At 37.1% G+C, this 22,933-nt stretch overlaps 1 protein-coding gene across 4 annotated transcripts in view; it reads left to right on the top strand.

The window, feature by feature from the left end:
- The window catches only part of LOC145518543 (uncharacterized), a 34,233-nt gene extending 11,580 nt beyond the window's left edge, over positions 1-22,653 (top strand). Inside the window, exons 3-5 of one of the 4 annotated variants that reach the window (XM_081523220.1) lie at positions 4,992-5,118; positions 16,592-16,687; positions 19,098-22,653. In XM_081523220.1, the coding sequence (XP_081379346.1) occupies positions 4,992-5,118; positions 16,592-16,687; positions 19,098-20,968 (2,094 nt within the window). In that variant the 3' untranslated portion in view covers positions 20,969-22,653. Of the gene's footprint in view, positions 1-4,991; positions 5,119-16,591; positions 16,688-19,094 lie in introns of all 4 variants that reach the window. The other 3 variants (XM_081523217.1, XM_081523235.1, XM_081523227.1) reach the window with 3 other exon arrangements.
- Positions 22,654-22,933: the final 280 nt, after the last annotated feature.

The raw sequence follows: 22,933 nt of genomic DNA, 5'->3' as shown, positions 1-22,933 counted from the left end.
GAAAGGGGTCTTGGGCTCTCAAAGCAGAGATAGGGGTCTGGAATTCTCAAGGAGGAGGAAAGGACATCTTTTTTTTCTCTACATTCCTTAGTCTGATGATTACACAACAAACAACTCAGTTTACACTCTGTACTAAGGACTGATGTTGAAGCTGAAACTCCAATACTTTGGCGACCTGATGCGAAGAGCTGACTCATTTGAAAAGACCCTGATGCTGGGAAAGATTGCGGGCAGGAGGAGAAGGGGCCAACAGAGGATGAGATGGTTGAATGGGATCACCGACTCAATGGACATGAGTTTGGGTGAACTCCAGGAGTTGGTGATGGACAGGGAGGCCTGGCGTGCTGCGGTTCATAGGGTCGCAAAGAGTCGGATGCGACTGAGCGACTGAAGTGAACTGAAGGATTATATAACAACAATGTATCCTGCTTGAGGACAGTCTCTCCTTCCTGAAAACCTTCTGGCTAATCCTGTTATCTTAAAATGTAAATTATGGGAGTGGGTCTAGTAAGATCTTTACAACCTTGAGACATTCTTTTGATTTATTGTAATAACTAATTAAAAAAGTATATAACTCGCTTCCTAACACTAGCAAGGGAGCATTCTCCATCCCCCTTCTGATGTCTATGTCAGAAGCTTTCTCTGTCCCTTTTCTTACTTTAGTAAAGTGAAAGAAAGAAAGTGAAAGAAAGTGAAGTCACTCAGTCGTGTCTGACTCTTTGCGACCCCACAGACTGACTGTTGCCTACCAGGCTCCTCCATCCATGGGATTTTCCAGACAAGAATACTGGAGTGGGCTGCCATTTCCTTCTCCAGGAGATCTTCCCAACCCAGGGATTGAACCCGGGTCTCCCAGATTGTAGGCAGATGCTTTACCATCTGAGCCACCAGGGAAGTCTACACAAAAGCTCTTTAGAGTGATCAAGCCTGGTCCTTGGTCCCGGAGCTAAATCTTCTTTGGAGATCACAAATATGGCATTCACCATAAGCTATCAGTGGCAAGACTGAGCGCCCATGTCATATTCCTGATCTTAGAGGAAATGCTTTTAGTTTTTCCCCATTGAGAATGTTGTTTGGTGTGGATTTGTTGTATATGGACTTTTTTATGTTCAGGTTGGTTCTTTCTATGCCAGTTTTCTGGACAAGCTTTATCATAAATGGGTGTTGAATTTTGTCAAAAGCTTTCTCTGCATCTATTGAGATGATCTGTCAGGATACATTTAACAGGAGGCTTCCTGTGTGCTGTTTTCAGTCTTGCATGAATTCTATGTTCCTTAACAGCACCTGAATACAGGGGCGAGAGAGCTGGCAAGCCAGCTTTTGGGGATAATAGAAATTCATGTATCTCATTCGTATGGAAATTCCATATGGTGAACAGCAGCCATTTACAACTCTCTTCTCTTCTGATATGTAAAGTAACTTTTACAACCCCCTCTCTTGAGAATGATTCTAGCCTCTGGCTTTCTAGGTGACTTGTTAGATTTTTGATCTCTGTCTCTGCTAAAAAGGGCTATCTTGTAAGAGAGTATATATATGCCCACAATATGTTAAATAAACGCCTTTGTTCCATCAGAGCACTGGTCCCCGTGTCTTTCTCTCTCTCGCTCTCTCTCTCGCTCTCTCCCCCTCTCCCTTTCAGGCTGCTTCCACAGAGCACAGGTGTCCACCGTGTCTACTTACTTGCCTGGGCTTTCAAGATCTCTTCGAGAGGGCGCCCTGAGCCTACGTAGACGGTGCTAGCTCTTTGTCCTAGAGTTACATTGACATACTGTGTAAACCAGGGAATATCAGCCTCTTTTCTTCCTTCTTTCACTTTCTTATCGGTCGACTCTGTACCCCCAAGTTCCGGTCCATTAAAGGACCACAACAATGATCATATGGTTTTTATGTCTCACTTTGTTAATATGGTGTATCACATTTATTGACTTATATATATTCAAGAATCCTTGCATCCCTGGGATAAACCCCACCTGATTATGGTGTATGATCCTTTTAATGTGTTGTTGGATTCTGTTTGCTGTAGTTTTTTTGAGGCTTTTTGCATCTGTATTCATCAGTGATATTGGCCTGCGATTTTCTTTTTTTGTGGTATCTTTGTCTCGTTTTGGTATCAGGGTGATAGTGGCCTCATAGAATGAGTTTAGGAGTATTCCTCCTTTTGCAATTTTTTGGAAAAGTTTGAGTAGGATAGGTGTTAACTATTCTCTAAATGTTTGATAGAATCTGCCTGTGAAGCCGGTGGCACTGGGCTTTTGTTTGTTGGAAGATTTTTGATCATGGTTTTGACTTCAGTGCTTGTGACTGGTCTGTTCATATTTTCTGTTTCTTCCTGGTTCAGCCTTGGAAGGTTATACTTTTGTAAGAATGTGTCCATTTCTTCCAGGTTGTCCATTTTTGGGGCATATAGTTGCTCATAGTAGTAGTCTCTTATGATTCTTTGTATTTCTGTATTGTCTGTTGTAGCTTCTTCTTTTTCATTTCTAATTTTATTGATTTGAGTCTTCTCCCTGTTTCTTTGATGAATCTGGCTGTCAACTTGGTTTATTGTCTCAAAGAACCAGCTTTTAGTTTTATTGAACTTTGCTCTTCTTTCATTATTTTTTCATTTATTTCTGCTCTGATCTGTATGATTTCTTTCCTTCTACTAACTTTGTCAGGGTTTTTGTTCTTTTCTCTAGTTGCTTTATATTCTAAGGTTAGGTTGTTTATTTGATGTTTCTTGTTTCTTGAGGTTGGCTTGTATTTCTGTGAACTTTCCTCTTAACACTTCTTTTACTGTATCCCATAAGTTTTGATTTGTTTTTTTTGGGGGGGTAGTACCATACTGTTTTGATGACTGTAGCTTTGTAGTATGATCTCTAGTCAGGTAGCCTGATCCCCTCTCCCCATCCCCCCAATTCTATTTTTTTTTCTCAAAATTACTTTGTCTCTTTGGGATCTTTTGAAGACATTTGATCTTTATGTTGTCGAATTCAGCATTTTTTTTCTTTTATGCTCTGTTGATTTTTAGTCACTGTTGGGCATTACCCACTATAGCAATATAAAAGAATTGTTCTGTGTAGTCTTTTAGAATATGGCTTTATTTTTTACATTTAACTCTTGAATATATTTTAATTTTTCCTGCTCTGTGGTGTGATATATAGACCTCTCTTTTCCAGATGGCCATCTATTTATCCAAATGACATTTGTGTCCAGCCTTTTCTCACTCATTAAATGATGTTATCTGTATTCAAATAGGAAGGTGACTCTGTTTATCATTCTTCCTACTATGCACTTTCTCTAGTTTAAGCTTAGACGTCTTTCTGGGCTCTCACTAGTGCACTGCTCCTTTTGCCCACCTCTACCTTTGCATTAGACTGTGGGCAATAGTGTTCTAATTTTTTTTTTTTATCTAGTATTAACTTTACCCTCTGTCTTCCAGAATTTTTTCAAAATTCAGGCCTTCTGCCTGAATGTTTTTCTGCATTCCTCTTTTGTCATATTTTTATTACTTTAAAAGTTTTGTGTTTTACCTGAATGTGTTTTTGGAGATAGGAGATATAAGTATGTGTGTTTAGTTTATTCCCTTAAACTAGAGAAACAATTTTTGGCTGTAATTCTCTCTTCCTTTAGTTTTCAGTACTCTTAATATTGTTGTTTTCTCTTTTTACCACTGAGAATTTATTTCTCAGCCTTCCTGGGTTATCTTTGTACCTTACTTTTAAATTTTGCTATTCCCTTGAATTTATCACTTGGTTATTTTCTTCCCTAAAATTTCTATATCCTTTCTGAACCAGCCCTTTTTCTCTAATGACTTCAATTACCATCTTAAGGACTAATGTCTCCTAAATCCTTTTTTTCATTTTAGACCTCCCTTCTCCATTCCAGGATCATGCAGCCAATCATGAAATAATTCCATTTGTAAATTCCGCAGGTGTTTTGAGTACAATTGAACAACATCAACTCTCTGTGACCCAACCTCTGATTCTTATTTATTTTTCCAGTCTCTGTGTATGGCATCAGCATCTATCAATTGGTTGTGGAGCATTTCCTTGTATAGCTATACAAAAAAAAAATAGTGACCAGATTTTTTTCCTCTAAGGATTAATTCCCATTCTTTATCTCTGTTGTTTTGCCTTAGGATAGATCATCCCTAAAATTGGGTAGTTTGTTTTGTTGCTGAAGATATTGTCCACTATTCATATAGAGTGATAGTTCCTAACGAGGAGAGATTTTTCTTCCTAGGAGACATTTGCAAGTATTTGAAGATATTTTTGACTGATGCTATTGATATCTGATTAGTAGAAGTAGGGATACTGGTAAACATCCTGGAATACACAGGACAGTCTTCCTTCCACAGAAATAACTTTATCTTGTCCAGAGTGTCAGTAGTGCCAAATTGAAGAAACCCTGTTCTAGAGCAAAGGCAGAATTGCTCATCTTTTATAGCATTTTGTTTTAAACTCTAAACAGTTAAACATATGTTAGGAGAAAACCATGGTTTGAAAGTATACACACCCCAGTGTTCATTGCAGTGCTGTTTACAGTAGCCATAGCCTGGAAGCAGCCTAAATGTTCATCAAAGAATCTATATACATGTGGTGCATATATACAATGGAATGTTACTCAGCCATTAAAAAATGAAATAATGCCATTTGCAGCATCATGGATGGAAAGGTGGGGAAGGAGGGATAAATTGGGAGTTTGGAATTGCTATATACTCACTGCTATATTTAAAATGATAACCAACAAAGACCTACTGTATAGCACAGGGAACTCTGCTCAGTATTCTGTCATAACCTAAATGAGAAAGGAATTTGAAAAAGAATATATATATATAAAAATCTCTTTGCTGTACACTTGAAACTTATAGAATATTGTAAATCACCTATAGACCAATATAAAATAATAATTAAAACATAAACAAAAAACATAGTAAGAGTTAGTTTTCAAAAATATTTTCCACATCCTGATTCTGAACCCTCAGATTGAGTAGAAATGTGTTGTTACAGGCATCAGTGTCATTCAAGGATGTGACCGTAGAATTCACCCAGGAAGAGTGGCATCAGATGGACTCTGCTCAGAGGACCCTGTACAGAGATGTAATGCTGGAGAACTACAGCCACCTCGTCTCAGTGGGTGAGCAGACCTTACCATTCAACTTCCTCAAGAATGCAGATTCAGTTTTTTCTTTTTTTAAATATTAATCACTTTTATTGAGGAATATTAAATGAAAAATAAAATTCAGCATTTCATTGTACAAATCAATAAGTTTAAAAAGTTATGCAGTAGATCACCATCATCAGAGTCATGGTTTGGAATATTTTCATCATTCCCCCCCCAAAATTCCTTGTACCCCTTTGCAGTGAGTCCCTTCCTCTAATACCTCTTCACAGATGCCAAGCAATCACTGATGTATTTTCTATTTCAATACTTTTTCCTTGTCTTGAATCTTATATAAATGAATTTATGTATAGTATCTTTTGCCTGACTTCTACATTTAGCATGATGCTTTTGAGACTCCTGTGTGTGTATCACTAGTTTATTCTTTTTATCCTGAGTAGAATTCTTTTGTGTGCATATACCACAGTTTGTTATTCGTTCAGCTCATGGATACATGGGTGTTTTTCCAGTTTGGAGGTGTTATGAATAAAGCTTCCATGAACATTCACATATAAGTCTTTGTGTCAATATGTTTTCATTTTATGTAAATACCTAGGAGTGGGCTTACTGAGTCTTCTGGTAAGTTTATATGTAACTTATTCAGAAAGTTCCAGATGTTTCCCCATTGGGTCTACTGTTTTTCATGCCTATAAGCAATGCCTGAGAGTTCTCATTGCTGTTTGGTTACCAGCATTTGGTTTAGTAAGTCTTACTATTTTTTAACCATTGTAGTTGATATCTAGTTGCATCTTATTGGATTTTAATTTTCATTTCTCTGGTAATTAACAATGTTGAACTTCTTTTCATGTGCTTTTTAACCATTCATAATCTCCTTTAATGAAGTGTTTCATCAAATCTTTTGCCTATTTTTTTCATTTTGTTTTTTGGTTCAGGTCTTATTGTTGCATTGAAGGAGTTCAGATCTTATCAGATATATGTTTTGAAAATGTTTCTTCTCCAGGTCTGGCTTGCCTTTTTAGAAGAAAATGTTTACAGATTGGTTTGGGTTTGTATATATACTTAAAAAATTTTTATATGACATGATTAAGATTCAGGGATTTAGAACAATTGTATTCTTCATGTTTCCCCTAATGGTTATATCTTACATAACTATAGTATAGTCTTAACACAAGGAAATAGGCATTGGTACAATGAATGTGAATAGCTCTGTATCATTTTTTTACTTTATAATTTTTTACTGAAGCGTGTTTGATTTATAATATCACGTTAGTTTCAGGTGTACAGCAGAGTGATTCAGTTACATATTCTTTTCCAGATTCTTTTCCCTGATAGGTTATTACAAAATACTGAGTATAGTTCTCTGTGCTACAGAGTGCATCCTTGTTATCTGTTTTATATTGGGTTGGCCGAAAGGTTCACTTGTTTTTTTCCCATAAGATGGCTCTAGTAGTGCTTTAGTTGTCTTTAATGTCATTCGAAACCAGTTAGATTCTGTTGTGACAGCTGTCATATCAGCATCCATTTAACAAAAGCTTATCAAAATTGGTGAATATTTGTGTAGCCATTTTAATATTGAAGACGGAAGAAAAAGGCAACAGTTTTGACATATTATGCTTTATTATTTCAACAAAGGTAAAAATGCAACTAAAACACAAAAATAGGTTTGTGCAGTGTATGGAGAAGGTATTGTGACTGATTGAACATGTCAAAAGTGGTTTGTGAAGTTTTGTGCTGGAGATTTCTTACTGGACGATGCTCCATGGTCAGGTAGACCAGTTGAAGTTGATAATAATCAAATAGAGACATTAATTGAGAAGAATCAATGTTATACCATGCAGGAAGTAGCTGACATACTCAAAATATCCAAATCAAGATTTGAAAGTCATTTGCACCAGCTTGGTTATGTTAATCACTTTGATGTTTAGGTTCCACCTGGGCTAAGTGAAAAAACCTTCTTGACCATATTTCACATGTGTTTTTGTACTGAAATGTAATAAAAATGTTGCATTTTTAAAACAAATTGTGATAGGTGTTGACAGGTGGATACTGTACAATAATGTGGAATGGAAGAGATTATGGGGGCAAGTGAAATGAACCACCACCAATCACACCAAAGGCATCTTCATCCAAAGAAGATGGTGTTGTGTATATGGTGGGATTGTAAGGGAATCCTCTGTTATGAGCTCCTTCTGGGGAACCAAACAATTAATTCCAACAAGTATTGCTCCCAGTTAGACCAACTGAGAACAGCACTTGATGAAAAGTGTCCAGAATTAGTCAACAGAAAACACATAATCTCCCATCAGGATAGTGCAAGGCCCCATGTTTCTTTGATAACTAGGCAAAAACTGTTACACCTTGTCTGGAAGTTCTGATTCACCCACCATATTCACCAGCCATTGTACCTTCAGATTTCCTTTTATTTTGGTCTTTACAAAATTCTCTTGATGGAAGAAATTTCAGCTCCTTGAAAGACTGTAAAAGGAACCTGGAACAATTCTTTGCTCAAAAAGATAAAAAGTTTTGGGGAAATGGAATTATGAAGTTGCCTGAAAAATAGCAGAAGGTAGTGGAACAAAACAGTGAATTCATGGCGCAATAAAATTCTTGGTGAAAATGAAAAATGTGTCTTTTTTTTTTAAATCAAAGGAACTTCTTGGTCACCCCAATACATACCGATGTGTATAGGTTAATCCCAAACTCCTAATGTATCCCATTCTTCTCCTCCCTCTGGTAACCATAAGTTTATTTCCTATGTCTGAGTCTGTTTCTATTTTGAATTAAGTTCATTTGTATCTTTTTTTTTTTTTATTCTGCACAAAAGCATATTTCATGATATTTTTCTTCTTCTGTTTGGCTTACTTCACTTAGCATGATAATTTATAGGTCACCCATATATCTGCAAAAGGCATGATTTTATTCTTTTTATGGTTGAATAATATTTCATTCTGTGTATGAGATTATATCTATATCTATCTATCTTACCACAACTTCTTTATCTATTCATCTGTGTATGGACATTAGGTTGCTTCCATGTCCTAGCTATTATAAATAGATCTGTGGTAACATTGGAGTATATGTATCTTCAAAGCATGGTTTTCACCAAATATATGCCTAGGATTTGGAGAAGGAAATGGCAGCCCACTCCAGTATTCTTGCCTAGAGAATCCTGTGGACAGAGGAGCCTGGCAAGGCTACAGTCCATGGGGTTACAACTTAGCAACTGAGCACATGCCTAGGGTATGCTTCCATGGACCATATGATAGCCCTATCATTTTTAGTTTTTTAAGGAACCTCCATACTGTACTCCATAGTGGCTACACCAATTTACATTCCCACCAGCAGTGTGGGAGGATTTTTTTCTCCACAGCTTCTCTAGCATTTGGTACTGATAGATGTTTTGATGATGGCCATTCTGACTGGTGTGAGGTAATAACCTCATTGTACTTTTGATTTGCATTTCTCTGATAATTAGTGATATCCAGCATCTTTTCATATGCTTGTTAGCCATCTGTATATCTTCTTTGGAGAAATGTCCATTTAGATCTGCCTATTTTTTGATTGAGTTGCTTGGTTTCCTTTGTTACTGAGTTTCATGAACTGTTGTGTGTTTTGGAAATTAATTCCCTGTTGGTAGCATCATTTGCAGATATTTTCTCCCAGTTTGTAAGTTGTCTTTCATTTTTATTATGGTTTCCTTTGCTGTGCAAAAGCAAACGTGTTGTTAGGCCCCATTTGTTTATTTTTGTTTTTATTTCCATTACTGTAGGAGACAGATCCAGAAAAATATTGCTGCAATTTATGTCAAAGAGTGTTCTGCCTTTGTTTTCCTCTAGAATTTTTATAGTATCCAGTCTTACATTTAGGTCTTTAATCCATTTTGAGTTTATTTTTGTATATATTGTTAGAGAATGTCTCTAATTTCATTGTTTTCATGTAGCTGTTCAGTTTTCCCAGTACCATTTGTTGGGGAAGAGCCTCTATAAGTGTGTGGGTTTATATCTGGGTTTTTATCTGCTTCCATTGATCTCTATGTGTTTTTTGTGCCAGTACCATGCTGCTTTAATGACTGCAGCTTTGTAGTAGGGTCTGAAGTCAGGTGCCCTGATTCCCCCAGCTCTGATTTTCTTTTTCAAGATTGCTTTGTCAAGTTTCAGGATCTTTTGTGTTCCCATTCAAATAAAAAAAGACTGGGCTCTAGTTATGTGAAAAAAACCATTAGTAATTTGATAAAAATTGCACTGAATCTGTAGATTGCCTTTGGCAATATGATCATTTTGAAAATATTGATTCTTTCAATCCAGGAACATGGTATCTCTTTCCATTTGTTTATGTCATCTTCTCTTTCTTTCGTCAGCATCTTGTATCAACAGTTATCAGAATACAGGTCTTTTGCCTCCTGAGGTAGGTTTATTGCTAGGTACTTTATTCTTTTTGATGCAGGGCTAAAAGGGTTGTTTCCTTAATTTCCTCTTCTGATCTTTCCTTGCTAGTGTATAGAGATGCATAGATTTCTGTGTATTAATCTTGTATCCTGAAACTTTACTGAGTTTATATGTAAGCTCTAGTAGTTTTCTTCTGTGTATTCTTGTCACTTCTTAATCTCTTCTGCTTCTGTTAGGTCCTTGCTGTTTCGGTCCTTTATTATGCCCATCTTTGCATGAAATGTTCCTTTGGTATCTGATTTTCTTAAAGAGATCTCTAGTCTTTCCCATTCTATTCTTTTGTATCTCTCCTTGCTATTCTTTGGAATCTATATTCACATGGGTATATCTTTCCCTTTCTCCTTTGCCTTTCACTTCTCTTCTTTCCTCAGCTATTTGTAAGGCCTCCTCAGACAACCATTTTGCCTTCTTGCATTTCTTTTCTTTGGGACAGGTTTGGTCACTGCCTTCTGTGCATTATTAAAAACCTCCATCCATAGTTCCTCAGGGACTTTGCCTATCAGATCTAATCCCTTGTCTAACCTATTTGTCACTTCCAGTGTGACATAATCATAGACTTGATTTAGAGCATACCTGAATGGCCTCATGGTTTTCCCTACTTTCTTCAATTTAAGTATGAATTTGGCAATAAGAAACTCATGACCTGAGCCATGGTCAGCTCCAGGTATTATTTTTGCTGACTGTGTAGAGCTTCTCCATCTTTGGCTGCAAGGAATATAATCATTCTGATTTCAGTATTGACCTTCCAATGATGTCCATGTGTAGAGTCGTCGCTTGTGTTGTTGGAAGAGGGTGTTTGCTATGATCAGTGTGTTCTCTTGGCAAAACTCTTGTTTGTCTTTGCCTTGCTTCATTTTGTACTCTGAGGCCAAACTTGCCTGTTACTCCAGGTATCTCTTGACTTCCTACTTTTGTATTCCAGTCCCCTTTGATGAAAAGGATATCTTTTTTGGGTGTTATTTCTAGAAGGTCTTATAGGTCTTCATAGAACCCTTCGACTTCAGCTTCTTCGGCATTAGTGGTTGAAGCATAGACTTGGATTACTGTGATGTTGAATGGTTTGCATTGGAAATGAACAGAGATCATTCTGTGAAATTCTTGTTCACTATGAGGGCTACTCCAATCCTTCTAAGGGATTCTTGCCTACATTAGTAGATATAATGGTCATCTGAATTAAATTCTCTCATTCCTGTCCATTTTAGTTCACTGATTCCTAAAATGTTGATGTTCACTGTTGCCATCTCCAGTTTGACCACATCCACTTTACCTTGATTCATGGACCTAACATTCCAGGTAGCTATGCGTTATTGTTCTTTACAGCATCAGACCTTGCTTTCACCACCAGACACATCCACAGATGAGCATCATTTCTGCTTTGGTTGAGCGTCTTTATTCTTTCTGGAGCCATTTCTCTGCTCTACCCCAGTAGAATCTTCCAGTGTATCTTTTTGCTGTGTCATGCTGTTATGGGGTTCTCATGGTAAGAATACTGAAGTAGATTGCCATTCCCTACACAGAAGAACCGTACAAAAAAGGTCATAATGACCTGAATAGCCATAATTGTGTGGTCACTCACCTAGAGTTAGACATACTGTAGTTGAAGTCAAGTGGGCCTTAGGAAGCTTTACTATGAAGAAAACTAGTGGAAATGATGGAATTCCAGCTGAGATATTTCACATCCTAAAAGATGATGCTATTACAATGCTACACTCAGTCTGCCAGCAGATTTGGATGTCAGCAGTGGCCACAGGACTGTAAAGGTCAGATTTCTTTCCAATCTCAAGGGCATTGCCAAAGAATATTCAAACTACTGTACAATTGCACTCATCTCACATACTACCAAGGTCATGCTCAAAATCCTTTAAGCTAGGCTTCAATAGTACATGAATTGAGAACTTCCAGATGTACATGCTGGATTTTGAAAAGCAGAGGACCCAGAGATCAAATTGCCAAAATCTGTTGGGTCATAGAAAAAGCAAGAGAGTTCCAAAAATACATCTACTTCTATTTCATTGACTATGGTAAAGCTTTTGACTGTGTGGATCACAACAAACTGTGGAAAATTCTTAAAGAGATGGGAATACCAGACCATCTGACCTGTCTCTTGAGAAACCTATATGCAGGTCAGGAAGCAACAGTTAGAACTGGACATGGAACAACAGACTGGTTCCAAATAGGAAAAGGAGTACATCAAGGCTGTATATTGTCACCCTGCTTATTTAACTTATATGCAGAGTACATCATGAGAAACGCTGGGCTGGAAGAAACACAAGCTGGAATCAAGATTGCCAGGAGAAATATCAATAACCTCAGATATGCAGATGACACCACCCTTATGGCAGAAAGTGAAGAAGAACTAAACAGCCTCTTGATGAAAGTGAAAGAGGAGAGTGAAAAAGTTGGCTTAAAACTCAGTGTTCAGAAAACTAAGATCATGGCATCTGGTCCCATCACTTCATGGGAAATGGATGGGGAAACAGTGGAAACAGTGTCAGACTTTATTTTTGGGGGCTCCAAAATCACTGCAGATGGTGATTGCAGCCATGAAATTAAAAGACTCTTCCTCCTTGGAAGGAAGGTTATGACCAACCTAGATAGCATATTTAAAAGCAGAGACATTACTTTGCCAACGAAGGTCTGTCTAGTCAAGGCTATGGTTTTTCCAGTGGTCATGTATGGATGTGAGAGTTGGACGGTGAAGAATGCTGAGCTCCGAAGAATTGATGCTTTTGAACTGTAGTGTTGGAGAAGACTCTTGAGAGTCCCTTGGACTGCAAGGAGATCCAACCAGTCCATCCTAAACGAGATCAATCCTGGGTGTTCATTGGAAGGACTGATGTTGAAGCTGAAACTCCAATACTTTGGCCACCTCATGCAAAGAGTTGACTCATTGGAAAATAAACTCCGGGAGTTGGTGATGGACAGGGAGGCCTGGCGTGCTGCAATTCATAGGATCGCAAAGAGTCGGACACGACTGAGCGACTGAACTGAACTGACATGGCATTGTTAGGAGTAGACTGAACAGTCAGCAGGAAGTTCTGGTTGAAGTCATAGTGTTTCCATCAAACGTCACAGTTCCACTGGTCACAGAAGGAACTGTAGTCTAGGCCTGAGTAGCTTGCTCACAAACTGGCCAGCAATTTAACAGATTGGCCTGGAACTCACTAGAAGGCAACATCTCAAAAAAAAATTAGGGCTTCCAGTCCTGTAATAACATTTCCATTCCATATCAAAATGGCCTTGTCCAGATTCAGCCTGGTTAGTGCCCATCTTCTTTTGTCCATTGTTTTATAATAAATGAACTACCATACAACTGTAGTCATCTCACACACTAGCAAAGTAATGCTCAAAATTCTCCAAGCCAGGCTTCAACAGTACGTGAACCATGAACTTCCAGATGTTCAAGCTGGATTTAGAAAAGTCAGAGGAACCAGGGATCAAATTGCCAACATCCGTTGGATCATTGAAAAAGCAAAAGAATACCAGAAAAACATCTGCTTCTACTTTATTGACTAAGCCTCTAACTGTGTAGATCACAACAAACTGTGAAAAATTCTTCAAGAGATGGGAATACCAGACCACCTTACCTGACTCCTGAGAAATCTGTATGAAGGTCAAGAAGCAACAGTTAGAACTGGACATGGAACACAGACTGGTTCCAAATCGGAAAAGGCTATATATTGTCACCCTGCTTATTTAACTTATATGCAGAGTACATATGCGAAATGCCGGGCTGGGTGAAGCACAAGCTGGAATCAAGATTGCCAGGAGAAATATCAATAATCTCAGATATGCAGATGACACCACCCTTACGGCAGAGAGCAAAGAAGAACTAAAAGGCCTCTTGATGAAAGTGAAAGAGGAGAGTGAAAAAGTTGGCTTAAAACTTAACATTCAGAAAACGAAGATCATGGCACCCAGTCCCATCACTTCATAGCAAATAGATGGGGAAACAATGGAAACAGTGAGAGACTTTATTTTGGGGGGCTCCAAAATCACTGCAGATGGTGGTTGCAGCCATGAAATTAAAAGATGCTTGCTCCTTGGAAGAAAAGCTCTGACCAACCTAGACAGCATATTAAAAAGCAGAGACATTACTATTGCCAACAAAGGTCCATCTAGTCAAAACTATGGTTTTTCCAGTAGTCATGTATGGATGTGAGAGTTGGACTATAAAGAAAGCTGAGTGCTGAAGAATTGATGCTTTTGAACTGTGGTGTTGGAGAAAACTCTTGAGAGTCCCTTGGACTGCAAGGAGATCAAACCAGTCAACCCTAAAATAAATCAGTCCTGAATATTCATTAGAAGGACTGATGCTGAAGCTGAAGCTCCAATACTTTGGCCACCTGATGCTAAGAAATGACGCATTGGAAAAGACCCTTGTGCTAGGAAAGATTGAAGGTGGGAGGAGAAGGGGATGACAGAGGATGAGATGGTTGGATGGCATCACCAACTCGATGGACATGAGTTTGAACAAGCTTCAGGTGTTGGTGATGGACAGGGAAGCCTGGCATGCTACAGTCCATGGGCTCACAGAGTTGGACACAACTGAGCGACTGAACTGAACTGAATTCATAATAAATATTGGTAAATTCCTCAGCATCTCTGCATGCCTGATCTACATAAGTTTAAAATCCCCAATATTCCCAACTCTCACTATTTTCCATCTCCTATAGTACATTATTGTTGTTTTAAAACACAATTTACCATTTTTAAGAGTTCTTAAGTTGATAAAAGTTTATTTTATTTTTATCCACTTGTTCCCAGATTATGGTGCTCTTTTTTCTATATATTAATCCAAATTTCCACCTGATCTCATTTTTCTTCTATCTGAAGAATTTCTTTTAGAGAATTAACTTTCCTGTAATACATGTCAGTTGGTGATAAAATCTTTCAATTTTTGTTTGTTTGAAAATGCCTTTTATTAGTCAAGTATAAAATTCTAGGTGGGCTTTTTTCTTTCAGTACTTAAAATTGTTACTTCATAGTCTTCTGACGTATAATTTCTGACAAAAAGTAGGCATTCATTCCTTTTTCTTCCTCCATACATATTATGTCTTTTTCTATCTATTCAACATTTTCTTTTTATCTGTGACTTTAGTAATTTAATTATAATGTATCTTGGTGTGGTTTTCTTCATGTTTCTTCTCCTTGGCATTCATCTAGCTTCTTAGGTCCATGGATTTATATACTTCTTTGGTTTCCCTTGTGGCTCAGCTGGTAAAGAATTTGCCTGCAATGAGGAAGACCTGGGTTCAATCCCTGGGTTGGGACGATCCCTTGGAGAAGGGAAAGGCTACCCACTTCAGTATTCTGGCCTAGAGAATTCTTTGGGGTCGCAAAGAGTCAGACACAACTGAGCGACTTTCATTTCACTTTGAAAAATCTAACTTTTGCCCATTATTGCTTTTTCCATTCTCTCTTTGTTCCTTCTGAAATGCTAGTTACCCATATTAGACAAGTTTATCCCACAGGTCAGAGATAACTCTGTTTATTATTTTCTAGTCTTTATTCGCTGTCGGTTTCTTCTTTCATTGTTTTTAACCTTAAAGTTATCCACTGTGCCTTATGTCATTTAACCTTCCATATGTGGTACATATACTGTTATTAATCTTATCCATTTTTTTGTTGTTTCTTGTTTGGTTGATTTGTTTACTCATTTCAGATATTTTTCATATTGAGAATTCCAGTTAGGAACTTTTTAAAATAAATTCTCTTTCTCCTATCATATTCTTGAACGTATGGAGTATTTTTACTGTTTTAATGGCCTTGATTATTAATTTTATGTGTCGTTTCTTACTCTGGCTTACTGATTCATTTTTCTTCTTGATTACAATAATATATCCTTTTATTCATATCAAGTAATTTTTTATCGAGGGCTAGATGTTACAGATTTTATGTTGTTAAGTGGTAGTTTTGCTGTATTATCTGAAATCTTCTGGGCCCTTTCCTGGGATGAATTTAAATTACTTGGAATTACTTTAATCCTTTTAAGGTTTGCTTTAAGTTTTGTTGTATTGGATTCAGAACTCATTTTACTCTCAGGCTCATTTGGCTCCTCTGCCAAGGCAATAAATGCCCTTCTGGTTATTCTATCCAATTGGCCCCAGGTTAGGAAGTTTTATACCTCTCTGTGTGCTTTGGTGATATTTCAGCCTACTCTTTTTCAACCTCGTGTTTTCCTTACAAAACTTCAAAAGTACTTCAAAAGTTAGTACTCAGAAGACCCTCCTGCAGATCAGACAAAGACTCTATATCTTTCTTCTCTTGTATTTTATCTTGTAAATCCTATTTGTCATGACTTTCTTAAAGTCCAGTTCTATTGCCTTAACTTAGTGAGTCCGCCAGGCTCTGTTCTAGTGGTCTCTTTTTGTTTAGGGTTGAAAACTCTCTAAGCAATAAGCTGTGATAATCACAGGGCTCACCTCATTTGTTTCTCTGTTCGCAAGTATCACTGTCTGTACTGCCTGTTTTCTAAAGTCTAAAACCCATTTCATATACTTTGTATGGTTTGTTTAGATGTCTGATATGAAGGGGTGTGTGTGTGTGTGTGGTCGCTTCAGTCGTGTCCAACTCTGTGATCCCATGGACTGTAGCCCACTAGGCTCTTCAGTCTGTGGGATTCTCCAGGCAAGAATAGTAGAGTGGATTACCATGCCCACCTAGGGATGGAACCCACATCTCCTACATTAGCAGGCAGGTTCTTTACCACTAGCGCCACCTGAGAAGCCCTTATGGAGAGGTAAATTGGTTCTTTTACTCCATTACGGCCAGATATAGACTCGGTCCTTATGAAATCTTGTTTAAAGAACAGACGTTGACAATTTTAGAACTTAATGTTATTTAGGCTTGTGACTTATAGGTTTAGGAAGAGCGATCCTTTATAAGTGTAAGAAAATGGTTTTTGCTGTCATTCCCTCCACCAAAAAAAATTCTAGCAAGCACCCTCAATGTGCCATTTCTGAAGCTGTACCTTTCTTCACATTCAGAAACAATGAAACCTATGCAGCTAACTCAAGTGCTAAAGTATTTCCCATTTACAGGATATTGCTTTACAAAACCAGAACTGATCTTCATGTTGGAACAAGGAGAAGATCCATGGTTATTAGAGAAAAAATTTATAAACAGAAGTTCCCCAGGTGAGTTATTGAATACTGGCAGAAGGCATCCAAGAAAATTAGATCTGAAGTGACCACCTAGATAGAAGTGAGCAGTTTGAAATGTTTTTCAGCACTCTCCTATTATAGGTCTTTACATTTGAAATTTTAGAAATAATAAATCAAATAAAATGTGAGAAGAGGACAACTAAAAAAAAGGAATGGGATGTAAGCATGTTGATATTCTCATCTTTAAAAGATGGGAGCTAAGTATACCCTTTGAAAAATTAAGTAATGGATGCATATTTAACAGCAAAAAGATAAAAACTAAGAAAAGTTAATAAAAAACTGAAATTGGGAGTAACAGATCAGAAGAGAGAAATTAATTTTATCACTGTATAATAAATTATTAGATACAATCTAAATTAATAGATTAAGGAAATGTATAATTAGAAAGGATAAAGACTGGAGTAAAGTGCAACCTTCCTAATTGTTAAAAGTTATTTACATTTGACAGACCAAAGAAAACAGACCTGTTACTAGAGAAATTTCTTATAAATACTGTATCAGAGTCCTCAGGATCATCATCAGGTTTATTAATTCACCTGGAGGACTCAGCACATAGGCATACTCATAACTTAAGAGTTATACAGTGAAATCATACAGAGCAAAATCAGCAAAGAGAACAGGTATATGGGGCAAAGTCAGTAGAAAACCAGTTATGACAACTTGCCTGAAATATCTATCTGGGAAGTTCATTTGCAATGAGGTACCCAGAGTTTTTACTGGGGGCTGCTCATGTAGGCACCCATGTTTCAAAATTCTAGGTTTTCAGATAGAAACTAATTATTCAGCATAAATATATTGTTTGTAGTAGCTTCTTTCAGGTTTTAAAATAAATGTTGCTTAAATTTGTGAGAAGGATGTTACAAACTTTGTTTTTTGTTGTTAAGATTTGGGAAAATAGCGTGCCCTGCTTGAAGGGTACCTAGGTTCTCAATAGTTCTAAGGCTAGAATGGAGGATAATTTAGGGAAAGAATATGAGTATGGAGTTATTGTTGGAAATGAACTACTTAATGAGGACTGATACTCTATCAAGATTAGAGCAGAAAATAATGTGTACTAGACAGGAGACGTGGGTTTGATCCCTGAGTCATGAAGATCCCCTGGAGGAGGAAATGGCAACCCACTCCAGTATTCTTGCCTGGGAAATTCCATGGACAGAGGAGCCTGGTGGGCTATAGTCCATGGGTTTGCAAAAAAATCAAACACAACTGAGTATGCATGCATGCTCATGCTAAGAGGATTGGTAGCAAGAACACATAATGAGCATATAGTTAGTGTAAAACTTTCTTTTTCTGAATTAAATCACTTTAATCTTTCATCTGTTGGTACCTAAGGTAGTATAGCCAAAGCCTTCAAATATTTTTAGCATGCGCATGACATTTTGCATGGACTGTGGGTAGCAAGAGGACAGTAGCAGTCAAATCTGCACAGGAAATTTGTGGTAAATATAAAAAAGGATACTTATAAGGTTTCTAGGGCCAACTTGAAACACAATCCTTAAGATCTTACAGTGAATAAAAACTAGACGTGAAAAAATAGATGGAAATTAAGGATTGGACAGGAGCAAGACTGGTTTGGGGAATATAAGTGAACAAATTGAAAAAAGGAAAGTAAAGATTTGATGATTAAGAGGGATTCACTACTGAACAACCCTGATATAATACCAAACCACTAGAACCAGGAAAGAGGGGTAACTCCAACATAGGCAGAAAAATTACTTTAACTCTCATCAGTTTTCTCACTTCCACTGATACATTTATGTTTCTGATCCTTTCTCTCAACCTAAGTAAGTTGGTGCCATGATTTTTTTTTTTTTTGCCATACCATGCAGCTTGCAGAATCTTAGTTCCCAGACCAGGGTGGAGCTCCAGTTGGAAACATACAGACTAGTGGTTTTCTTATCATTGTACTCTATGTTTCACTGTGACTATAGCCACTGGTGTACTTCCCTAATGCAAACTCTATCTCAGTAAAGCCACTAAAAGCAATTCTCCATTGATACTTTTTGTTATCTACTTAGAGCAAAATCCTTGTTGAATTCATTACAGTCTTTGTTTTTTCTGTTCCCAGATTCAGCTCTCTTAAATATATCCTCCTTTCTTAATTATTGCTTTCCTTTATATCCTCTTCTCTTTCTAATTTTGAAAATTGTGCTTTAAGTTACCAAAGATATGTGTCATTTCATTTCTATATTGCTCTTTCTTTTTCCACTTGAAAGTTTTTAACAACAAAATAAGAGAGAATATAAACTTGAAATTACTTTATTTTTGGGAAACTGAGCCAGACACCAAGGAGTCAAACACATAATGGGGCGTAGGTATATAAATCTCATTTCATAAGTGTGTAAATATCATAAAATATTTTTCATTTTCTCATTTTTAGAAGAATCCCAACCTGAGGAACTCTTAGAGGAGAGCCTAGAAAACCAAGGCAAACATTTGAGGCAAGTTTTATTCGTCAACAAATCATTGACTGCAGAGCAAGAAGTATCAGGAAAACCATGTTCTCTGGACATAAGCATTTTTCCTTCAGAAACAATGCCCTGTAAATTTGACACTACAGGGTCTACTTACTTGCTTCTTGGCTCACTGGCCCCACACTGTCAGTATTCAAGAAAGAAGACTTATGTGCTTAATGTATGTGAGAATTGGCTCTTCAGTATTAAGGATGGCAGAACTAATACTGGAGAGAATTCTTTTGTTTATAGTAAAAATGTGAAAACCTTTGGACATAAAGACAAAGCTATCCAGCATCAGACAATTCAGACTTTGCAGCAAGCTTTTGAAGATAATGAATGTAGAAAAGATTTTCTTGAAAAGACTGCCTTTGTTATGTCTAAGAGTACCCACCCCAAAATGAAACCTTATAAATTCAATAAATTTGGGGAAAACCAACGTGAGAAATCAACCTTGATAGTTTCTCAGAGCAGTCATCCAGAGGAGAAGAGTCACTATGAGTTTAATAAATATGAATGTACTAAAAACGAAAGTAATTTTAGTAGGATCACTCAAAAAACTGACATACAAGGGAAATCTTTCAGCCAAAAATTACACATTAAAGAACAGGAAAAATTTTATATAGGGGTGAAATCCTTTGAATATGGAAAGAATTTCAGCCATAATTCAACCCTCCCAGTGCATCAGAGAATTCACACAACAGACCAATCCTCTGACTATGGCACATGTACAGAAACATTGGGTTACCAGTCAACTTTCAATGTACATAAGAAAACTCAAATAATGTTGAAACCCTATGAGTGTAATGAATGTGGAAAATCCTGCACTAAAACTTCATGCCTGACACAGCCTCAGAAAAGTCACATGGAGGAGAAACACTTTGAATGTCATCAATGTGGGAAAGCTTTCAGTGAGAAGTCACGTCTAAGAAAACATGAGAGAACTCACACAGGAGAGAAACCCTATAAATGCGATGGATGTGAGAAAGCTTTCAGTGCAAAGTCAGGACTAAGAATACATCAGAGAACTCACACAGGAGAGAAACCTTTTGAATGTAATGAATGTGGGAAATCTTTCAACTATAAATCAATCCTCATAGTACATCAAAGAACTCACACAGGGGAGAGACCCTTTGAATGTAATGAATGTGGAAAATCTTTCAGCCATATGTCAGGCCTAAGAAATCATCGGAGGACTCACACAGGGGAAAGACCATATAAATGTGATGCGTGTGAGAAGGCTTTCAAACTGAAGTCAGGCCTAAGGAAACATCATAGAACTCATACAGGGGAGAAGCCCTATAAATGTAATCAGTGTGGGAAAGCATTTGGTCAGAAATCACAACTCAGAGGACATCATAGAATTCACACAGGGGAAAAACCCTATACATGTAATCATTGTGGGGAAGCATTTAGCCAGAAGTCAAACCTCAGAGTACATCACAGAACTCATACTGGGGAAAAACCCTATAAATGTGATGAGTGTGGAAAAACTTTCAGGCAGAAATCAAATCTTAGAGGACATCAGAGAACTCACACTGGGGAGAAACCCTTTGAGTGTAATGAATGTGCCAAATCTTTCAGTGAGAAGTCAGTCCTAAGAAAACATCAGAGAACTCATACAGGAGAGAAACCCTATAATTGTAATCACTGTGGTGAAGCTTTCAGCCAGAAATCAAACCTCAGAGTACATCAGAGAACTCACACTGGAGAGAAACCCTACAAATGTGATAAATGTGGAAAAACTTTCAGTCAAAAATCAAGCCTTAGAGAACATCAGAAAGCCCATACAGGGAAATAAAAATATGAATATAATGAAGATGGGAAAACTCGGAGCTGAAAATAAAGTCTCACAATACAAAATAAAACATATGAGAGAACTCCTATGAATATAAAAAAAACTTGGAAGTTCTTATGCAAGATACTAGCTTCACTCAACATCTGAGAACTTAACATGAGAGAATTTCTTGGAATATATTTTATATGGGCAGTTTCATCTTGAATGTAGTCCTCATTGTAGATCAGAGAATTCAATCCAGTAAAGAAACTAAAAATAATACAAGAAATACTCTAGGCATTCAATCCTTTGAAAACTCACACTGCAGAAGAACTCTGGGAATGTAATGAATATGTCAAAACTTTGTCGCAGCAAATCAAAATTCATTCATCATCAGAGAAGTCAAATAGTGAGAAAATTGGGAATGGAGTAAATGTGAGATAACTGTTAGTCAAACACCAGTTTTTTCAATAAGCAGAAAATAACATAAAGGGTAGAGACCTTAGGGTATATTAGAACAGATAAGAAATCAAGGTAATGGATGTGGGGACTCCTTCTACTATGTCAAACCTCAATTTGACTAACACAAGGGTAATAACTATATGACATATGTCATATGATATATGACATAATGACATATTCATTGTTCACCAATAACCATTTCCTCTTTTTCTAATGCCACACCTAGCTTAGATTTCTCAACTACTGTCATCCAACTTGAAATCATATTTTTAACCTCTGGATAGTGAAATGTAGGGATCAATGACAAGTCTTACTAAATACATCTCTCAAATTCTTAATGTTTTCTCCTGTCCCTTGTCAGAATGCAGTGGATATTACCCCCAGGAAAACCAAGGGGCTTATGCACCGAAGATGAAAGGGTACAAAATAGAAAGAAACAGGGCCAAAGAATAAATATTGAATGGAATTTTCTCCTGCATGTGCAGACTTTTTGCTATGAGGAAATAGACTTGTTCTTTGCTGAGCTTCTGCAAATTCGAGTATACTTAATACTGACGTATACTCGTCAAACCTATGGATATGATTTCTGTGTACAGGTGAACTCAGTGTAGTATATCAGAAATATCACACAGGAAAAACCCCTGGCAAATCCTGAATGACCATAGCTTTTATCCACAACTCTTCCTCATCAGTCAGGTGAGTATCAGGAGAAGATATCTAATATCACTGCATATATAGGTAATCCATTGCCCAAAAAATGAGATCTCATTGAATATCTGATAATTGAGCTGTGAATGTGCCGAAGCTTTTAATGAGTCATCAGAGTTTAATATCACTTAGAGTTTGTTGTGAGAGAAAAATTTATCAGTTTGAGAAAGTTAATAATAGCCTTTATGTTAATCAAAACTGTTGTTTCTTGTGTAATATTAAGACATTTAATGAACTGTAACAGTATTGGTTCATGGACATTTACTAGAATAAGAAGATTTTTAAGAATAAGAAATAAATGGTATAAACTACACAGTGTTGAATATATGTGAATATTTTCTGAGTTTTCTGCTGTCTACATCAGTTTGTATGTGCATGCCACTTCCATGTTTGTTTTATATGTGTCCTGGAACTCTACAGCATTGTAATAGAATTATGTACCCCTTATTTAGTAACCATTCTGATCAGCTATGTATATTAGTACATCATTTACGTGTATACTGATAACAAATAAACCTTTCACAGGAAGTATCTGACAATTCGGAATCCTATACCACATTTCTTTTGTTGCCTCCTGACATGTGCATATAGGAAAGGCCATTTTTACTAAGCTGTCTTTTTTCAACAAAGACAAACCCTGTTTTCTGTGTACTTTTGTATTATCTCAGGGTCACTAATACAAATACTGTGTTGAAGGCTACACACATATAAATTTATATAAATGCGTTTGTATTCTGCCTCGCTTCAATGTCACTGAATCCTTCCTCAGTCATATCAGATATACTGATAATCCATCCCTTAGGCATTCTTCATTTGTTG

This window comes from Giraffa tippelskirchi, chromosome 1, assembly GCF_054371585.1.
Source record: "Giraffa tippelskirchi isolate mGirTip1 chromosome 1, T2T-mGirTip1v1.2.pri, whole genome shotgun sequence".
Taxonomy (NCBI): Eukaryota; Metazoa; Chordata; class Mammalia; order Artiodactyla; family Giraffidae; genus Giraffa; species Giraffa tippelskirchi.
This window is presented reverse-complemented; position numbering and strand designations above follow the sequence as displayed.